This window comes from Nomascus leucogenys, chromosome X, assembly GCF_006542625.1.
Source record: "Nomascus leucogenys isolate Asia chromosome X, Asia_NLE_v1, whole genome shotgun sequence".
NCBI classification, from domain to species: domain Eukaryota; kingdom Metazoa; phylum Chordata; class Mammalia; order Primates; family Hylobatidae; genus Nomascus; species Nomascus leucogenys.
This window is the reverse complement of record NC_044406.1, coordinates 54,073,836-54,087,911: the sequence shown is the minus strand read 5'-3', so window position 1 is coordinate 54,087,911 and position 14,076 is coordinate 54,073,836. Positions and strand designations below refer to the sequence as shown.

The 14,076-nt window shown below is 38.9% G+C and overlaps 1 protein-coding gene across 2 annotated transcripts in view; it reads left to right on the top strand.

Annotated features, from left to right (window-relative positions):
- Positions 1-2,198: 2,198 nt before the first annotated feature.
- The window catches only part of PRRG1 (proline rich and Gla domain 1), a 101,510-nt gene continuing 89,632 nt past the window's right edge, over positions 2,199-14,076 (top strand). The window contains exon 1 of one of the 2 annotated variants that reach the window (XM_003270977.1): positions 2,199-2,318. Coding sequence is in view for 1 of the 2 variants with exons in the window: in XM_003270979.1 (XP_003271027.1) it covers positions 2,359-2,392 (34 nt within the window). In the remaining variant the exon portion in view is untranslated. Of the gene's footprint in view, positions 2,393-14,076 lie in introns of both variants that reach the window. The other variant, XM_003270979.1, reaches the window with a different exon arrangement.

The window sequence follows — 14,076 nt, the reverse complement described above, 5'->3', positions numbered from 1 at the left end:
GGTAATTTTTGTACAGCAGCCACAGAAAACTAATACATAGACACTGTTAACCAGTTTTGTTAATACTTGAATATTTGGGGAGGCAGGGAGAGGGAGAGAAAGAGGGGTCAAAGGTAATTCCAAGGCTGTATTCCTTAAATACATGTTCCATGGTGGACATCTTTTTTTTTTTTTTTGTCTGTCCAATGCCTGTCTCTTCTGAAAATGGCATCTCCCCCTTACTGTTTGTTTCCATTTAGAAATTTTTCTCTTTATTTTTTTTCTTTAACCGTGTGGTTCTACTTGGGTCCCATTCTTATGTCACATAGGCATTTTCTCAGTACTCAATCCCACCCAGTCAGATGCTTTAACTGTTGCTTTAAAAACTGGAAGTGAGAGAAGACAGATACTTTCTGTCTGGTAGCAACTTGGTAGGTGTGAGTAACTTGTAACAGGCTACGGTGCCAAACCAGCAGAACATGACTTTGAGATGTTCTGTTAGAATGACCCTGTCTGGATTGAGAGCCTGAGCTGGAATTCGAAGCATTCCTGTTGCTGGTCCCATTTAATCCTATGGCCAATCATAGACCTACCCTTTCACAACTTGGGTTACACAATAACTTCCTGTTTTTGCCTGATCTACTTCAATCTAGTTTTTGTCATTTCAACCAAAATATCCTGAAAAATTTAGACAAAAAAGAAAAAAAAAATCAAGTGAAAAGTTTAAAAGAACCACATATGCACATTTATTAAGGATGCGAATCTTACTTTTATTAGCCCAGCATTTTTTTTTAAGAACCTGTATGTGAAATATTTTACTAGTGAAATGAATAGGACAAAGTCCTGCTTCCAGGCACTTACAGACTTATTAATCCTGCAAAATTTGTGTCTACATTACCAATATACCTTTTGGCAATATATCTCTCTACATCCTCCCTAGGCTTATTTGAGAAGTGCAAGATAGAAATGAGTTCTAGAAAATCTGATTTGTAAAATATATGAATGGAAGACAAGAAAGGTTAAATGGAAGAATTTCGGGATATTCAGATCTTTAAGGGCAATTACCAAACTCTCCCATAAAATGCTCCCATCACAGTTAAAATGCTTGCTAGGAAAGACTATTGGTGTGGTCCTGTGGCAATTCTTTTATTCTTAATAAGCCAAATGTTTCTTAATTCCATCCCAATTAAAGTAAAAAGAAGGGGAAGTTAGTTTGGAATAAATCACTTCAGGTCCACAGCCCAATTCACTTTGGATTCACTCAGGTGTGTGTTTATTTTAATAGCTGATCTGAAGGCATGTGAGATGCCACAGCTGACCAAACAGAAAAGCATACAAGTTAAAACCAAGCACGCATGCAGCATGGAATAATAATCAAGCTAGGCTCCTTATGATGCGAAATGCCAGAAAACCTCCAAGCATTAGGTCAAAGTTTACACAATAGCAAAAGCCTTTTATTCTGTTTCTTAGAGGGGCTTGTAGAAGTCTAAGGTTCAAGTTCTAAGATAGCTCTACCTAAAAAGCGAGGTCAAAGATGGATTTTCTTCTCAAGATATTTGGGTAAGTTTGTACAAGACGGTTTTTTTTTTTTTTTTGTTTTTTTTTTTTTTTTTTTTTTTTCAGAAAAAGCAGATAGTTGTCACCAAGAGTTGTCCGGAAACAGTGGCAAGGGAATTATTCCTCAAGGAAAGGGCAATTCTCTGAGCTGTAACAGTGGACAATGGTCGAATAGTCACCAACCACGATATGGGCTCACACATAGCAAAGAGATATATTAACTAGGATGCCCTACACAGGCGGTCTGTGGATGAGAAATCCCTATGCCCCTCCCTTCACCAGGGCTGAAGAGTACGCGATGAGAAGAAATGACTAGGAAAAGGAATAATGTGTGGTGAGGTATGTATGCGAAAGAGAAAAAGGCTGGCGGGGACCCGCGGTGGCTAGAAGGAGAGACGTGGCAGCCCAAGGGCTGACTACTTGGGCCCGCGCCGAGCCAGGCTTTCTCCACGGTGCGTGTTGGGAGTGCACAGAGGGGCCTCGACGGCTTTTCTGTATGTGTTATAAATAAACGCCAAGAGTGGAAAGCTCCAGCAGGATGCCTTGAGAGCTGGGTCTTCCCAGCAGAAGCGGTGGAGGATCCGCCCCTCGTTTCCCACCCCCGCGCCCCACCCTGTTCCCGCCCCTTCTCTTCTAACCCCGCCCCAGCCCAGCCCCCGCCCCTTTCCACCTCCCTTCCAGTCCGCTCCCGGTTCCTGGCTCCAGCTAGGCTCCGCAGAAATAGGAGCGCGCAGGCGCGACGTGCGGCTCGCAGAACGCCGAGTAGCGGAGCGGGACCCGCTGTGAGTGTGGCGGCCGCGCTGGGTTCCTAGCTGGGGAAACATGATCCGGACGAAGCGCCCCAGGAAGGATTGGGGTGTGTGGGGGTGACTTCGGTTCTGCGAGGAGAAACCCGTCAGATATGGGGTAGCGTTGGTAGCGACGCTGCCTGTGGGTGTCCGGCCAGGGCCGCGTGGAGAGCGGAGTGCGTGGTAGCGGGAGTGGGTGAGGGTGGGTATGACGAGAAAAAAAATTGAAGGAATGGGGTTCAGAGGCTGGAAGTCCGCACACAGACTGGGCAGGACCGCGAGGCTTGCCAACGGTGCTGGAGGGTGTCCCAGCTTCAAGTTCAGTCCCCTGCTTGGTGTCCATGAGGGACGTCCCAGGCTCATCCCTTCCTCCAGCGCCGCTTTCTCTGGTGCAGAGTTGCTAGAAACATTCCCCGTCGGAGGGGAAAGGATTTGGAGGCGGTGGGCTGTCGGCCCGGGCTAGTCCCAAGGAGGGCGTGGCGTTCGTGTGACTTTCCTTTACCCACCCCCGGGAATGTGTCCCTCTTCTGATCCATTGTGCCCGTGGACATTTTAACAAAGGCTATGACTGTTTTGTAGGCAGTGGCGGGTGACAGTGGGAGGGGGTGCGTGCGAGGTCGGTCGCGGTGCGGCCCTGGGGGATGGGAGAGCGGGGGTAGGGGGAGGCGGCGTGGGGGGAAGTGGAAGGAAGAGAACAGTCTTCCTGCTTCAGGTTTTTCCTTCTTCCTGGTCCGCTGAATTTGATCACTGGTACGAACAGCCCCAAGAGGGATATGACTGGAAAGTAGTGTGTGCGCGTTTGGACTCTGGCTCCAGCCACTGGTTTTTGTGATTGTGCTGTGCAAGTATTTTCTACGAGTCCCTTTAGGAGAAAAGTGGAACTAATGGGATTTGAGAGGAAATAATTGAATGAAAAGATGAAGAGGTTGAGTGACAAAACTTAGAGCTTAATTATTTGTCTGTTGATGGTCATACTATAAAGCCAGACTTTGAAGGATGCGAAAGTGTTCAAGTCAGGGTAAGTGAAAAGTTGGTTAGGCTACTGTTGATTGTTTCAATCAAGAGTGGATTATTGGGCATGTGTGTGGATGTGCTGTCAAGGTCTTGGGCCGACTCACTTTAGAACCTTTGAAAATAATATTAAGGATACAAAACATTAGGGCAAATATTGTAATATTGGATAAAGCTCCATATGCTTTCATTTTCAAACTTAGGGACTTTTATGAAAGATAGTATATGTGTTCCCAAGCATAGATGTTGATATTTTTACTCATTTGTTTTAGGTTAATACAACAAAATAAACTGAATAAACTGAACTTCCTCCTCCTCCACCCCTTTCCCTTGATTGTAAATCCGGTTTTATAAACGTTTACTTTCTGATCTGAAGTATACTTAAAAATACAATTACCCCCGCCCAACCCCCACCCCTGCACCAACCCCAGGCATGAGGTGAACAGGATTTCTTCTGGTTTTATTGTTATGTTATTCTTTCTTTTTCTATTTTCCCAAATTTGGGGCAGGCGGGGGGCGGGGAGTGTTAGGGATGCCTTTTCTCTTTTCTAGTGCCTGATGAACTCCTATTCATCTTTCTAGACTTAGCCTAATTCACTTCTTGAAAAATGTTGCCGTCTCCTCCAGAGTGAATTAATCACACCTTTTTCTGTTAAATTTATATCACTTGTCTTAATTCTCCATTACTACTAGAACCTCAGTCTTTTATGTTACCCTTATACCTAGAGCTGCCTGGCATGTGGTAAGCACCTAATAAACTAACGTACACATATATATTAATAAATGCTGTTAGATAGTAATTCATAGGCCGGGTGCAGTGGCTCACTCCTGTAATCCCAGCACTTTGGGAGGCCGAGGCAGGTGGATCACAAGGCCAGGAGATCCAGACCATCCTGGCTAACACGGTGAAACCCTGTCTCTACTAAAAATACAAAAAATTAGCCAGGCGTGGTGGTGGGCGCCTGTAGTCCCAGCTACTCGGGAGGCTGAGGCAGGAGAGTGGCGTGAACCCGGGAGGCGGAGCTTGCAGTGAGCTGAGATCGCGCCACTGCTCTCCAGCCTAGGCGACAGAGCGAGACTCCGTCTCAAAAAAAAAAAAAAAGAAAACAAAGATAGTAATTCATATTGCATAAAGTTCATGGGATAATACAAGAAATTCAGAATTCTGAAATTGTATTTAATATTTGAGCAGCATTATTTGGAATATGGATAAGCACTGTGTGGAAACATGTTCTCATGTATTAGTCGTAGTTTATCCTTCTAAAAAGAGGTGTAAAAACTCTACAGATAAAGGGAAAATAGGGATCAGAAAAAGGTGAAGTTTTTAAAAAGGCCAGTTTCTGATACTGAAACTAGTGAAATTAACTATTTGTAGAAAGACACAAATAGGTTGCTGCTGGAATTTAGGAAGTACTACAAATGAATCAAGTTGCCAGGTGGTATTCTCTGAAGGGTGATGTAACTCTAACCAGTTGTATTATACTTCTTTTTTTTTTTGTATTTTTAGTAGAGACGGGGTTTCACTGTGTTAGCCAGGATGGTCTTGATCTCCTGACCTCGTGATCCACTGCCTCAGCCTCCCAAAGTGCTGGGATTACAGGCGTGAGCCACCACGCCCGGCCGGTAGTCCTTTTAAGACTGGAGTTTAGAGTGTCCTCTAAAATGTGGAGAGGATAGGACTGACAGAAGATGCTTGGATTTGATGACCACAAGGTTTTCTTTTGTTTGTTTTTGGTGTGTTTCAGGTGCAGATTGTTGGTTTAATTATACTTCTCAGTTGGTATTATATTATCATTATTATGACCAGGAGAACATATCACAGGTATTTGAGGTAATGGCTTTTTTGTTTGTTTGTTTGTTTGTTTTTTGAGACAGGGCCTTTCTCATGCCCAGACTGGAGTGTAGTGGCGCAAACACGGCTCACTGAAGCCTCAACCTCCTGGGCTCAAGCAATCCTCCCACCTCAGCTTCCTGAGTAGCTGGGACCACAACTATGTGCCACTATGCCCAGCTAATTTTTAAATTAAAAATTTTTTTTTGAGATGAGGTCTCACTGTATTGCCCAGGCTGGTCTCAAACTCCTGGGCTCAAGTGATCCTACCACCTCAGCCTCCCAAAGTGGTGAGATTACAGACGTAAGCCACCATGCTCAGACATAGAGGTAATGGTTCTTAATCTGGTGTGTGCATCAGACTGTCATAGGGAGCTGTTTCAAGCAATACACTTAAGTTTAGTGCCCCTCCCCACAATATTGACTCATAAAATCTGGATTTCAGGGTGTGGGATCTCGGCATGAAAAAATTCCTTGGTTAAGAGCCATCTCTTCAGCAATGTTGGGCAGAATATAGAAGAACTGAAAATAGTTTTATTGGTAAATTGCTGGTGAAAGGAGAATAGAAGAAAAAGACTGGAGTTTGAAGATTTTTAGAGTTCAAGAAAATGGGAATATGTAAAGGTGAAAAGCCTGCTGGAGTCAAGGAGCGATTGAATGTGTAATGTTATGAACATATAATTGATAGAATACAGTACTGGAGCAGGAAAGCAGGAGAGAATGGAATTAGTGGGCACCATAAAAAGAGAGGAGAAAAGAGTGAAAAAAGTAAGTTTAAAGTTGGAAGTGGGAAAAGCTGAAAGAACTCTCTCTAAGGGAGGTTTGTTTGCACACTACTGTTCTTCAGTGGAACTTAAGTAGTCTTGAACTCTTAAGTAGAAAGGATTTTTTCAAGTTTAATAATGCTAGCAAATAAATCAATAATTTCAGCTATTCCAGCTACCACTAATGGTTACAAGTGTATTTTTCTTCAACTTAGTTCGAATAATTATTTTTTGAAATTAAGTCTAGACATGCTGTGTTGTAATGTTATTGCCCTAGCCCTTGCCGTAAGACTGCTATATCATAAGTTTCATATGATTTTCATTCAGTTATTCAACAAATATTTGTATGACTGTCAATGGCCAGGCATTCTTCTAAACACTGAGGATACAACAGTATATAAAACAGTTATATTTTATTAGAAATTTCTGCCTTTGAGGCGCTTGCATTGTATTTGAGGGAGGCAGATAATAAAGTAAATGAGTAAAATATGAGAAATATAAGATATATATAATTTTGTATACATATACACATAAATATACATATATGTTAAGTGACATGGTGCTGCATTCTTTGGAGAAATACAAAGCAGGGAAGGTGAATGGGGGGACCTATAGGTATTTATCTATAGGTGAATAGAGCATGGTGGAGGGAGGTAATCAGGGAAGACTTCACTGTCAGCAAAGACTTGTAGAAGATAAGAAAACCATTTATTTGGAGGAAGAGCTTCCTAAGCACAGGGAACAGCAATTGTAAAAGTCTTGAGGTGGGTTCTTTTTGAGGCCTTTTAGCTAAAAATAGCAAAATGGTTTTTGTGGCTGGAGTAGCATGAATGAGAAGGGGTGAATAATAAGGCATAGAGTCAGATAAGCAAGAAGGATTGTGGGAATGGTGGGAAGATTGCAAGAGGAGAAATTTCTGAGTGGGAAGATTAAGAACTACATACTGGCCGTGTTGAGTTTGAGATGATTATTTGATACTCCAGGTAGAATTCATGGGATAGGTATGGGTAAACAGGAAACTCTAGGAATGGATCACAACATTATAAGGGAAGAGAAGGGGTCATTGTTTTGCTTTGTTTTTAAATTTAAAAACTTTAGTTTTTTAGAGCAGTGTTAGGTTCATGGAAAAATTACAAGGAAAGTACAGAGAGTTCTCATATACCCCCTCTTCACATACACAACCGCCTGCGCTATCAGGACATCCTGGACCACAGTGGTACATTTGTTGCAGTTCATGAACCTCCATTGACATATCATTATCACCTAAAGCTAATTGTTTATATTAGGGCTCACTCTTGATATTGTACATCTTATGGATTTGGATGAATGTATAATAACATATCCACTATTGTATTAATATTATGATATGATACAGTTTCACTACCCCAAAAATTCTCTGTGTTCTGCCTTTTCACGTGCCTTCCTTCCAGCCCCTGGAAGCCACTGATCCTTCTACTGTCTCCATAGATTTTCTTTTTTCAAAATGTCATATAGTTGGAATTATAAAGTATGCAGCTTTTTCACATTGGTTTCTTTCACCTAGTAATGTTCATGTAAGCTTCCTCCACGTTTTTTCATGGTTTAATAGCTTATTTCTTTTTAGTGCTTAGTACTCCATTGGATGTACCACAGTTTGTTCACTCACCTACTAAAAAATATCTTGGTTGCTTCCAAGTTGTAGTAATTACAAATAAAGCTATTATAAATATCTGTGTGCAATATTTTATGTGGACATAGATTTTCAATTCATTTGAATACAAAGGAGCTCAATTGCTGGATCATATGGTGAGAATATAGTAGTCCCCCTCCCCATCCATGATTTCACTTTCCACATTTCCAGTTACTCAAGGTCAACTATGGTCTGAAAATATTAAATGGAAAATTCCAGAAATAAATGTCATAAGTTTTAAATTTTGTGCCATTTTGACATGATGAAATCTCGCACCATCCTACCACGTTCTGCCCAAGACATGAATCATCCCTTTGTCCAGAGTATCCATGCTGTATATGCCTTTCGCCCATTAGTCACTTAGTAGCCATCTAGGTTGTCAGATCAAAAAAACATAGCATGTATAGGAGTTGGTACTATCCAAGATTTCAGGCATCCTTTGGGGTCTTGGAATGTATTCCCCATGGATAAAGGAGGACTACTTTATGTTTAGTTTTGCAAGAAATTGACAAAGTGTCTTCCAAAGTAACTTACCACTTTTATTCCCACCAGCAGTGGATGAGTTTCTGTTGCTCCACGTTCTTGCCAGCACTTGGTGTTGTCAGTGTTCTGTATTCTGGCCATTTTAATAGATGTGTAGTGCCAGCTCATTGTTGTTTTAACTTGCATTTCCCTAATGACATATGATGTTGGGCTTTCCGTATGTTTATTTGTCATCTGTATCCATCTGTGCATCTTCTTTGGTGAGGTGTCCACATATTTAGTCCATTTTCAAATCAGGTTTTTTTCTTTCATTGCTGAGTTTTAAGAGTTGTTTGTATATTTTGGATGATAGTACTTTATATGTTATGTCTTCTGCAAATATTTTCTCACAGTCTGTGGCTTGACTCCTCATATTCTTGACAGTGTATTTTGCTGAGTAGAAGTTTATAATATTAAATCCAGCTTATCAGTCCTTTCATGAATCATACCTTTGGTGTTATAACTAAAAACTCATTACCATATTAGAGGTCATGTAGATTTTTTCCTATGTTCTAGGAGTTTTATAGTTTTGTATTTTACATTTAGGTATATGATCCATTTTGAGATTTTTATGAAGGGTGTAAGGCCATATCTAGATTCATTTTTTTTTGCATGTGGATGTCCAGTTGTTCAGCATCATTTGTTGAAAAGTCTATCTTCATTGTTTTGCCTTTGCTTCTTTGTCAAAGATCAGTTGATGATATGGATATATCTCTCTATTCTGTTACATTTATCTGTTTGTCCATTCTTTTGCCACTGTCTTTATTACTGTAGTTTAATAGTAATTCTTGAAATTAGGTAGTGTCAGTCCACCAACTTTGGTGTTCTACAATACTGTCTTGGCTATTCTGTATCTGCTGCCTCTCTATATAAACTTTAGAATCAGTTGTTTTTTAAAAAAAAAAAATTCACAAAATCACTTGCTGGGATTTTGATAGGGGTTGCATTGAATTCGTAGATCAAGTTGGAAAGAACTGATATCTTGAGACTATTGAGTCTTCCTATCCATGAACATGTGATATCTTTCCATTTATTTAGTCTTGATTTTTTTCACCAGAGTTTTGTGGTTTTCCCAATGGAGATCTTGCTCATCGCTGATATATAGGAAAAGAATTGACTTTTATTTATTAACCTTGTATCCTGTAACCTTGCTATTATCACTTATTAGTTCCAGGAGATTTTCTTTCAAACAATCAATTCTTTGGAATTTTTCTACATAGACAATCATGTCATGTGTGAACAAAAACAGTTTTATTTCTTCCTTCCCAATCGGTGTACCTTTTGTTTCCTTTCCTTGTCTTATCACATTAGATGGGATTTCCATTATGATTTTGAAAAGGAGTGGTGAGAGGGGACATCCTTGCCTTTTTTCTGAGCTTAGAGGGAATGCTTCAAGTCTTGCACCATTAAGTATGATGTCAACTGTAGTGTTTTTATAGATGCCATTTTCCATTTGAGTGACTTCCCATCTACTCCTAGTTTGCTGAGAGTTGTTTTTTTTAAATCATGAATCAGTGTTGGATTTTGTTAAGTGCTTTTTCTGCATATATGGATATCATCATGTAAATTTTCCCTTTTGGCCTGTTGATGTTCTGGAGTACATTAATTTGTTTTTTAATATTGAACCAGCCTTGCATACTTGTCATACATCTCACTTGATCAGTGTATAATTTTTTTATATATGGTTGGTGGATACAATTGATAATATTTTGTTGAGGATTTTTCAATCTGTGTTTATGGTAGATATTGGTCTGTAGTTTTCTTTTCTAGTAATGTCTTTGTCTGGTTTTGGTTTTAGGGTAATTCTGACCTCATAGTATTGCCTTGGCTTCTAACTTCTGGAGAGATTGTAGAGAATGGTATAGTTTATTCCTTAAATGTTTGGTAGAATTCAGTGGTAAACCCATCTGGGTGTGTTGCTTTCTGTTTTGCAGGTTATTATTGTTTCAATTTCCTTAATATAGTCCTATTCACATTGTCTATTACTTGTGTGAGTTTTGGCAGATTGTATCTTTCAAGGAATTGGTCCATTTCAAGGAATTGGTCCATTTCATCTAGCTTATCAAATTTGTGGGGATAAAATTGTTCATAATATTCCTTTATTATCCTTTTAATGTCCATGGGATCTATACTGATGTCCTTTCTTTCATTTCTGATAATAATTTGTGTTCCCTCTCTTCTTAATTACCCTGGCAAGGAGTTTATTGAATTCATTGATCTTTTCAAAAAAACAGCCTTTGGTTTCATTTATTTTTCCCTATTGATTTTCGGTTTTCAGTTTCACTGATTTCTGCTTCAATTGTATTATTTCTTTTCTCCTATTTACTTCAGGTTTAATTTGCTCTTCTTTTTCTAATTTCCTAGGATGGAAACTTAGATGATTGATTTCAGATCTTTCTTTTTTTCTAATGTATGCATTCAAGCTATAAATTTCCCTCTAAGCACTACTTTTGCTGCATCCCACAAATTGTGACAAGTTGTATTTTAATTTTCACTTAGTTCAAAATATGTTTTTAATTTTTCTTGGGATTTTTTCTTCAATAATCCATGTGTTTTTCAAAGGTATGTAGTTTAATCTCTACATATATGGGGGAATTCCAGCTATCCTTCTGTTATTGTTTTCTGGTTTAATTCCACTGTAGTCTGAGAGCTGACATTGCATAATTTCTATTCTCTTAAATTTGTTAAGATATGTTTTATGTCCCAGAATGTGATCTGTCTTGGTGAATACTCCATGTGAGCTTGAGAAAAATGTGTAATTTTCTGTTGTTGGATGAAGTAGTTTATATATGTCAGTAATACCCAGTTAATTGATGGTACTATCAAAGCTGTTAAGTTCAGCCATTTCCTTACTGATTGTCTTCAAATAACACTATACCCCTTCATGGGTACAACCTCTTTGTATTGCAACACCTTTCCTACAATGGCACAGTGATTTGGTTATCCTGAAAACCTGAGGGACCATAGAAATAATGTTGCATTGCAAGTTGCCTTTTGAATCTCCTAAGGAAATAACTGTATGTCAAACCTTAGTTCAGCATTTACTGAACACCTTTGGTGTGTAAGGGGTGTGTGTGCTAGCTTTACCTTTTGTAAATTAGTGACATAATTACTTCTCAAGATGTCATTGGGCATAATGAAATGAGAATCAAAGTGCCCCAAGGCTGGGGTAATCATGGCTCTTAAAAATGCTCAAGGCCGGGTGCAGTGGCTCACACCTGTAATCCCAGCACTTTGGGAGGCCAAGGCCGGCACATCATGAGGTCAGGAGATCAAGACCATCCTGGCTAACATGGTGAAACAGCATCTCTACTAAAAATACAAAAAATTAGCTGGGCATGGTGGTGGTAGCCTGCAGTCCCAGCTACTTAGGAGGCTGAGGCAGGAGAATGGCGTGAACCTGGGAGACGGAGCTTGCAGTGAGCCAAGATGGTGCCACTGCACTCCAGCCTGGGTGACAGAGTGAGACTCCGTCTAAAAAAAAAAAAAAATGCTCAATAATTTCTATTCTTTCTCCATTATTTTGTGGTAATAATTGGTATAGTTATTTTCAACCTCATTCAAATACCGATGATGAATTTTTGATAGCACTTGTTATCTTCTTGAAAGGCTTGACAATTAAATGCACTAAAATTAAAATAACAATTTCACAATTTGAACTTTTAGGTACATTTTTTCAGTGCCTCAGTATTCGTAACCTATTATTTCTTTGGGAGAACATGTTATATTTTAATCTTTGAGTTGGAGTAAGTTGTCTGTGGTCTATTTCTTCCCTTCTTTCAAAACTGTGTCTGAGATGTGTGTTGTTTTCTGGAGTCCTAGTTAACCAAACACCTCCTTTTTCAGTGACAAAGCCTTGTTACTGAAAGCACTTTATGTTCTGTGAATCTCCTCCAATCTGTCTACAGTGTGCTTGTTCTTTGTGGTTTGGTTTCTAATATTATGCATTCCAATTTTGTAAAAAAATCTATATGAGTAACTTGCCACAGTAATCCTCTCTGACATGTTTGCTTCAAGGAAAAAGGAAAAGTCGGAAACGTAAGCCTAGGTTTAAAATTTGCTGTCGCTGCAAAAAAGTGAATAGAATATATTCCAAGTTTCTTTTTCTGTATTAGTATTACCTATGGGACCAGAATAATTATTTTGGCAAGGATATATTTAATTTCCTATGTAATTTTATCCTGCTTCAGTATCGTAGTCATTTTTCCTTTGATTTGTCAAAAAAATTATAGAAGTAAAAAAAGAAATTTAGTTATTTAGGTTTATAAACAGTCTAAAAATATAAATTTTTGTTGCATTAAATATGAACTATAGTATAAAATAAATACGTGTTCTTTGAATTTTAAACTTCCTTTAACTTATAATGCAAATAGTAGATATTAATATGTACTTTTTTCTATATTTCATTCTCTAAACTATGAATGTTAACACGGTTTATATACTTGACCTTTGCAAAGTTTTGAACAGTCCACTCCTACTGCTGTTGTTCTAGCATGATTTCCTTCCTAATATGGTAGTCATTTTTTTTTAACTTTTCTTCCCAGTCATTTCTTGCCTGTCCTTAACCCAAGTCTGCCCATCCACAGATATTGAAAGCTTCTAACCTTCAGGAACTACCTTTCACATTACTTCTAGAAAGCCCCATCTAACCCTACAGATCAAACTGTTCACTTTCAAACGTTGTTTGTGCCTAACCTTTCTTCTATTTTTTCTGTTTGTGTTCCTCATTTGCATTTCAGTTCTTCACCTTTTAACTGAGGCTAGTTTTCTGCCAGAATCTTAGCCCCATTTAACCAGGGGTCAGAGCATCATATTGTCTTTGTCTACTTGGTTTCTGGTTGGTTCCCATTACCAGGAATCAGGATGCTGAATATCCCTAGAATCCTTACCATTGGAGTGGGTGAACTCTAGTCTACTTCAACTGGGGCTGTCAAGAGGAAAAGGATGTTAGGGTCCTCAGCAGACTAGGAGGGGGCCTGGAGCAAATCGTGTGTTAAAATGGGATTTTGTTTTCTCCTCTGGGACCCAAACCCACTCTTGACAGTTCTGTTCTTCACATGAGAATATAGTGATTGTTCATTATTCAGAAGATTGCCCAAATTATTTTTTCCTCTCATCTGTTGAGCAATTCTTGGCCATATGGATTATCTTCCTTAGTAATAATACGAATGACAACAATAATAATAGCCATTCTATGTTGCACCATATATTTTATGTTTATTATTTTTATTACCCTGTAAGATATATGGCTTTTATCTCCATTTTCTAGTAAGTACATTGCAGTTCAAAGAGTTTAAGTGCCCAAGCTCACTTTGGAGGTATATAGTAGAACTGAAATATCAAATCAGGTTTCTCTGACATTACAGCATGGAGCTTTTTTTTAGGAGACCCGTTGCATGAAGCATAGTTTTGGGCTGTCTCTTCTCATTCTCAGTTTCACACAGTAAGACTTTGTGTTTACAAAGATAAAATATATATTGAGGATTTACAATGCATGCATTTCATGCATCTGGCATTATGATCTAACATGGATTAGTGCTTAATGAATATTAACTAAAGGAATGAGAGGAGACTAAATTTTTTAGAAAGGGTAATCTCTCTGTGCTTAACACAGTGGCAGGCATATGGTAGGTGCTAAAAAATATTTGTTGAGTTGATGAGATCACCTACTCGAATATTGTTGAATTAATGATATTATCCACTATATCTTTCCATTAAAAGAGATGACTGTGAATTTAAGTAGCTGAGCCATTGATCCAGTTGTCTGGTAAAGGAAAAGATCAGTTTAAATGGATGCTTTTTCCTTTGGATGCCTGAAAGTGTACTTGGTATCATATAATGAATTCTGCTTCCAAAAGAAGGCTGTCACTTACTTGCTTCATCTTACTTGACCTTTCACTCATTCACCCCCCAAAAATTCTTCCTTGACTTTTGCCTCTTCCCTGGATAATGCCA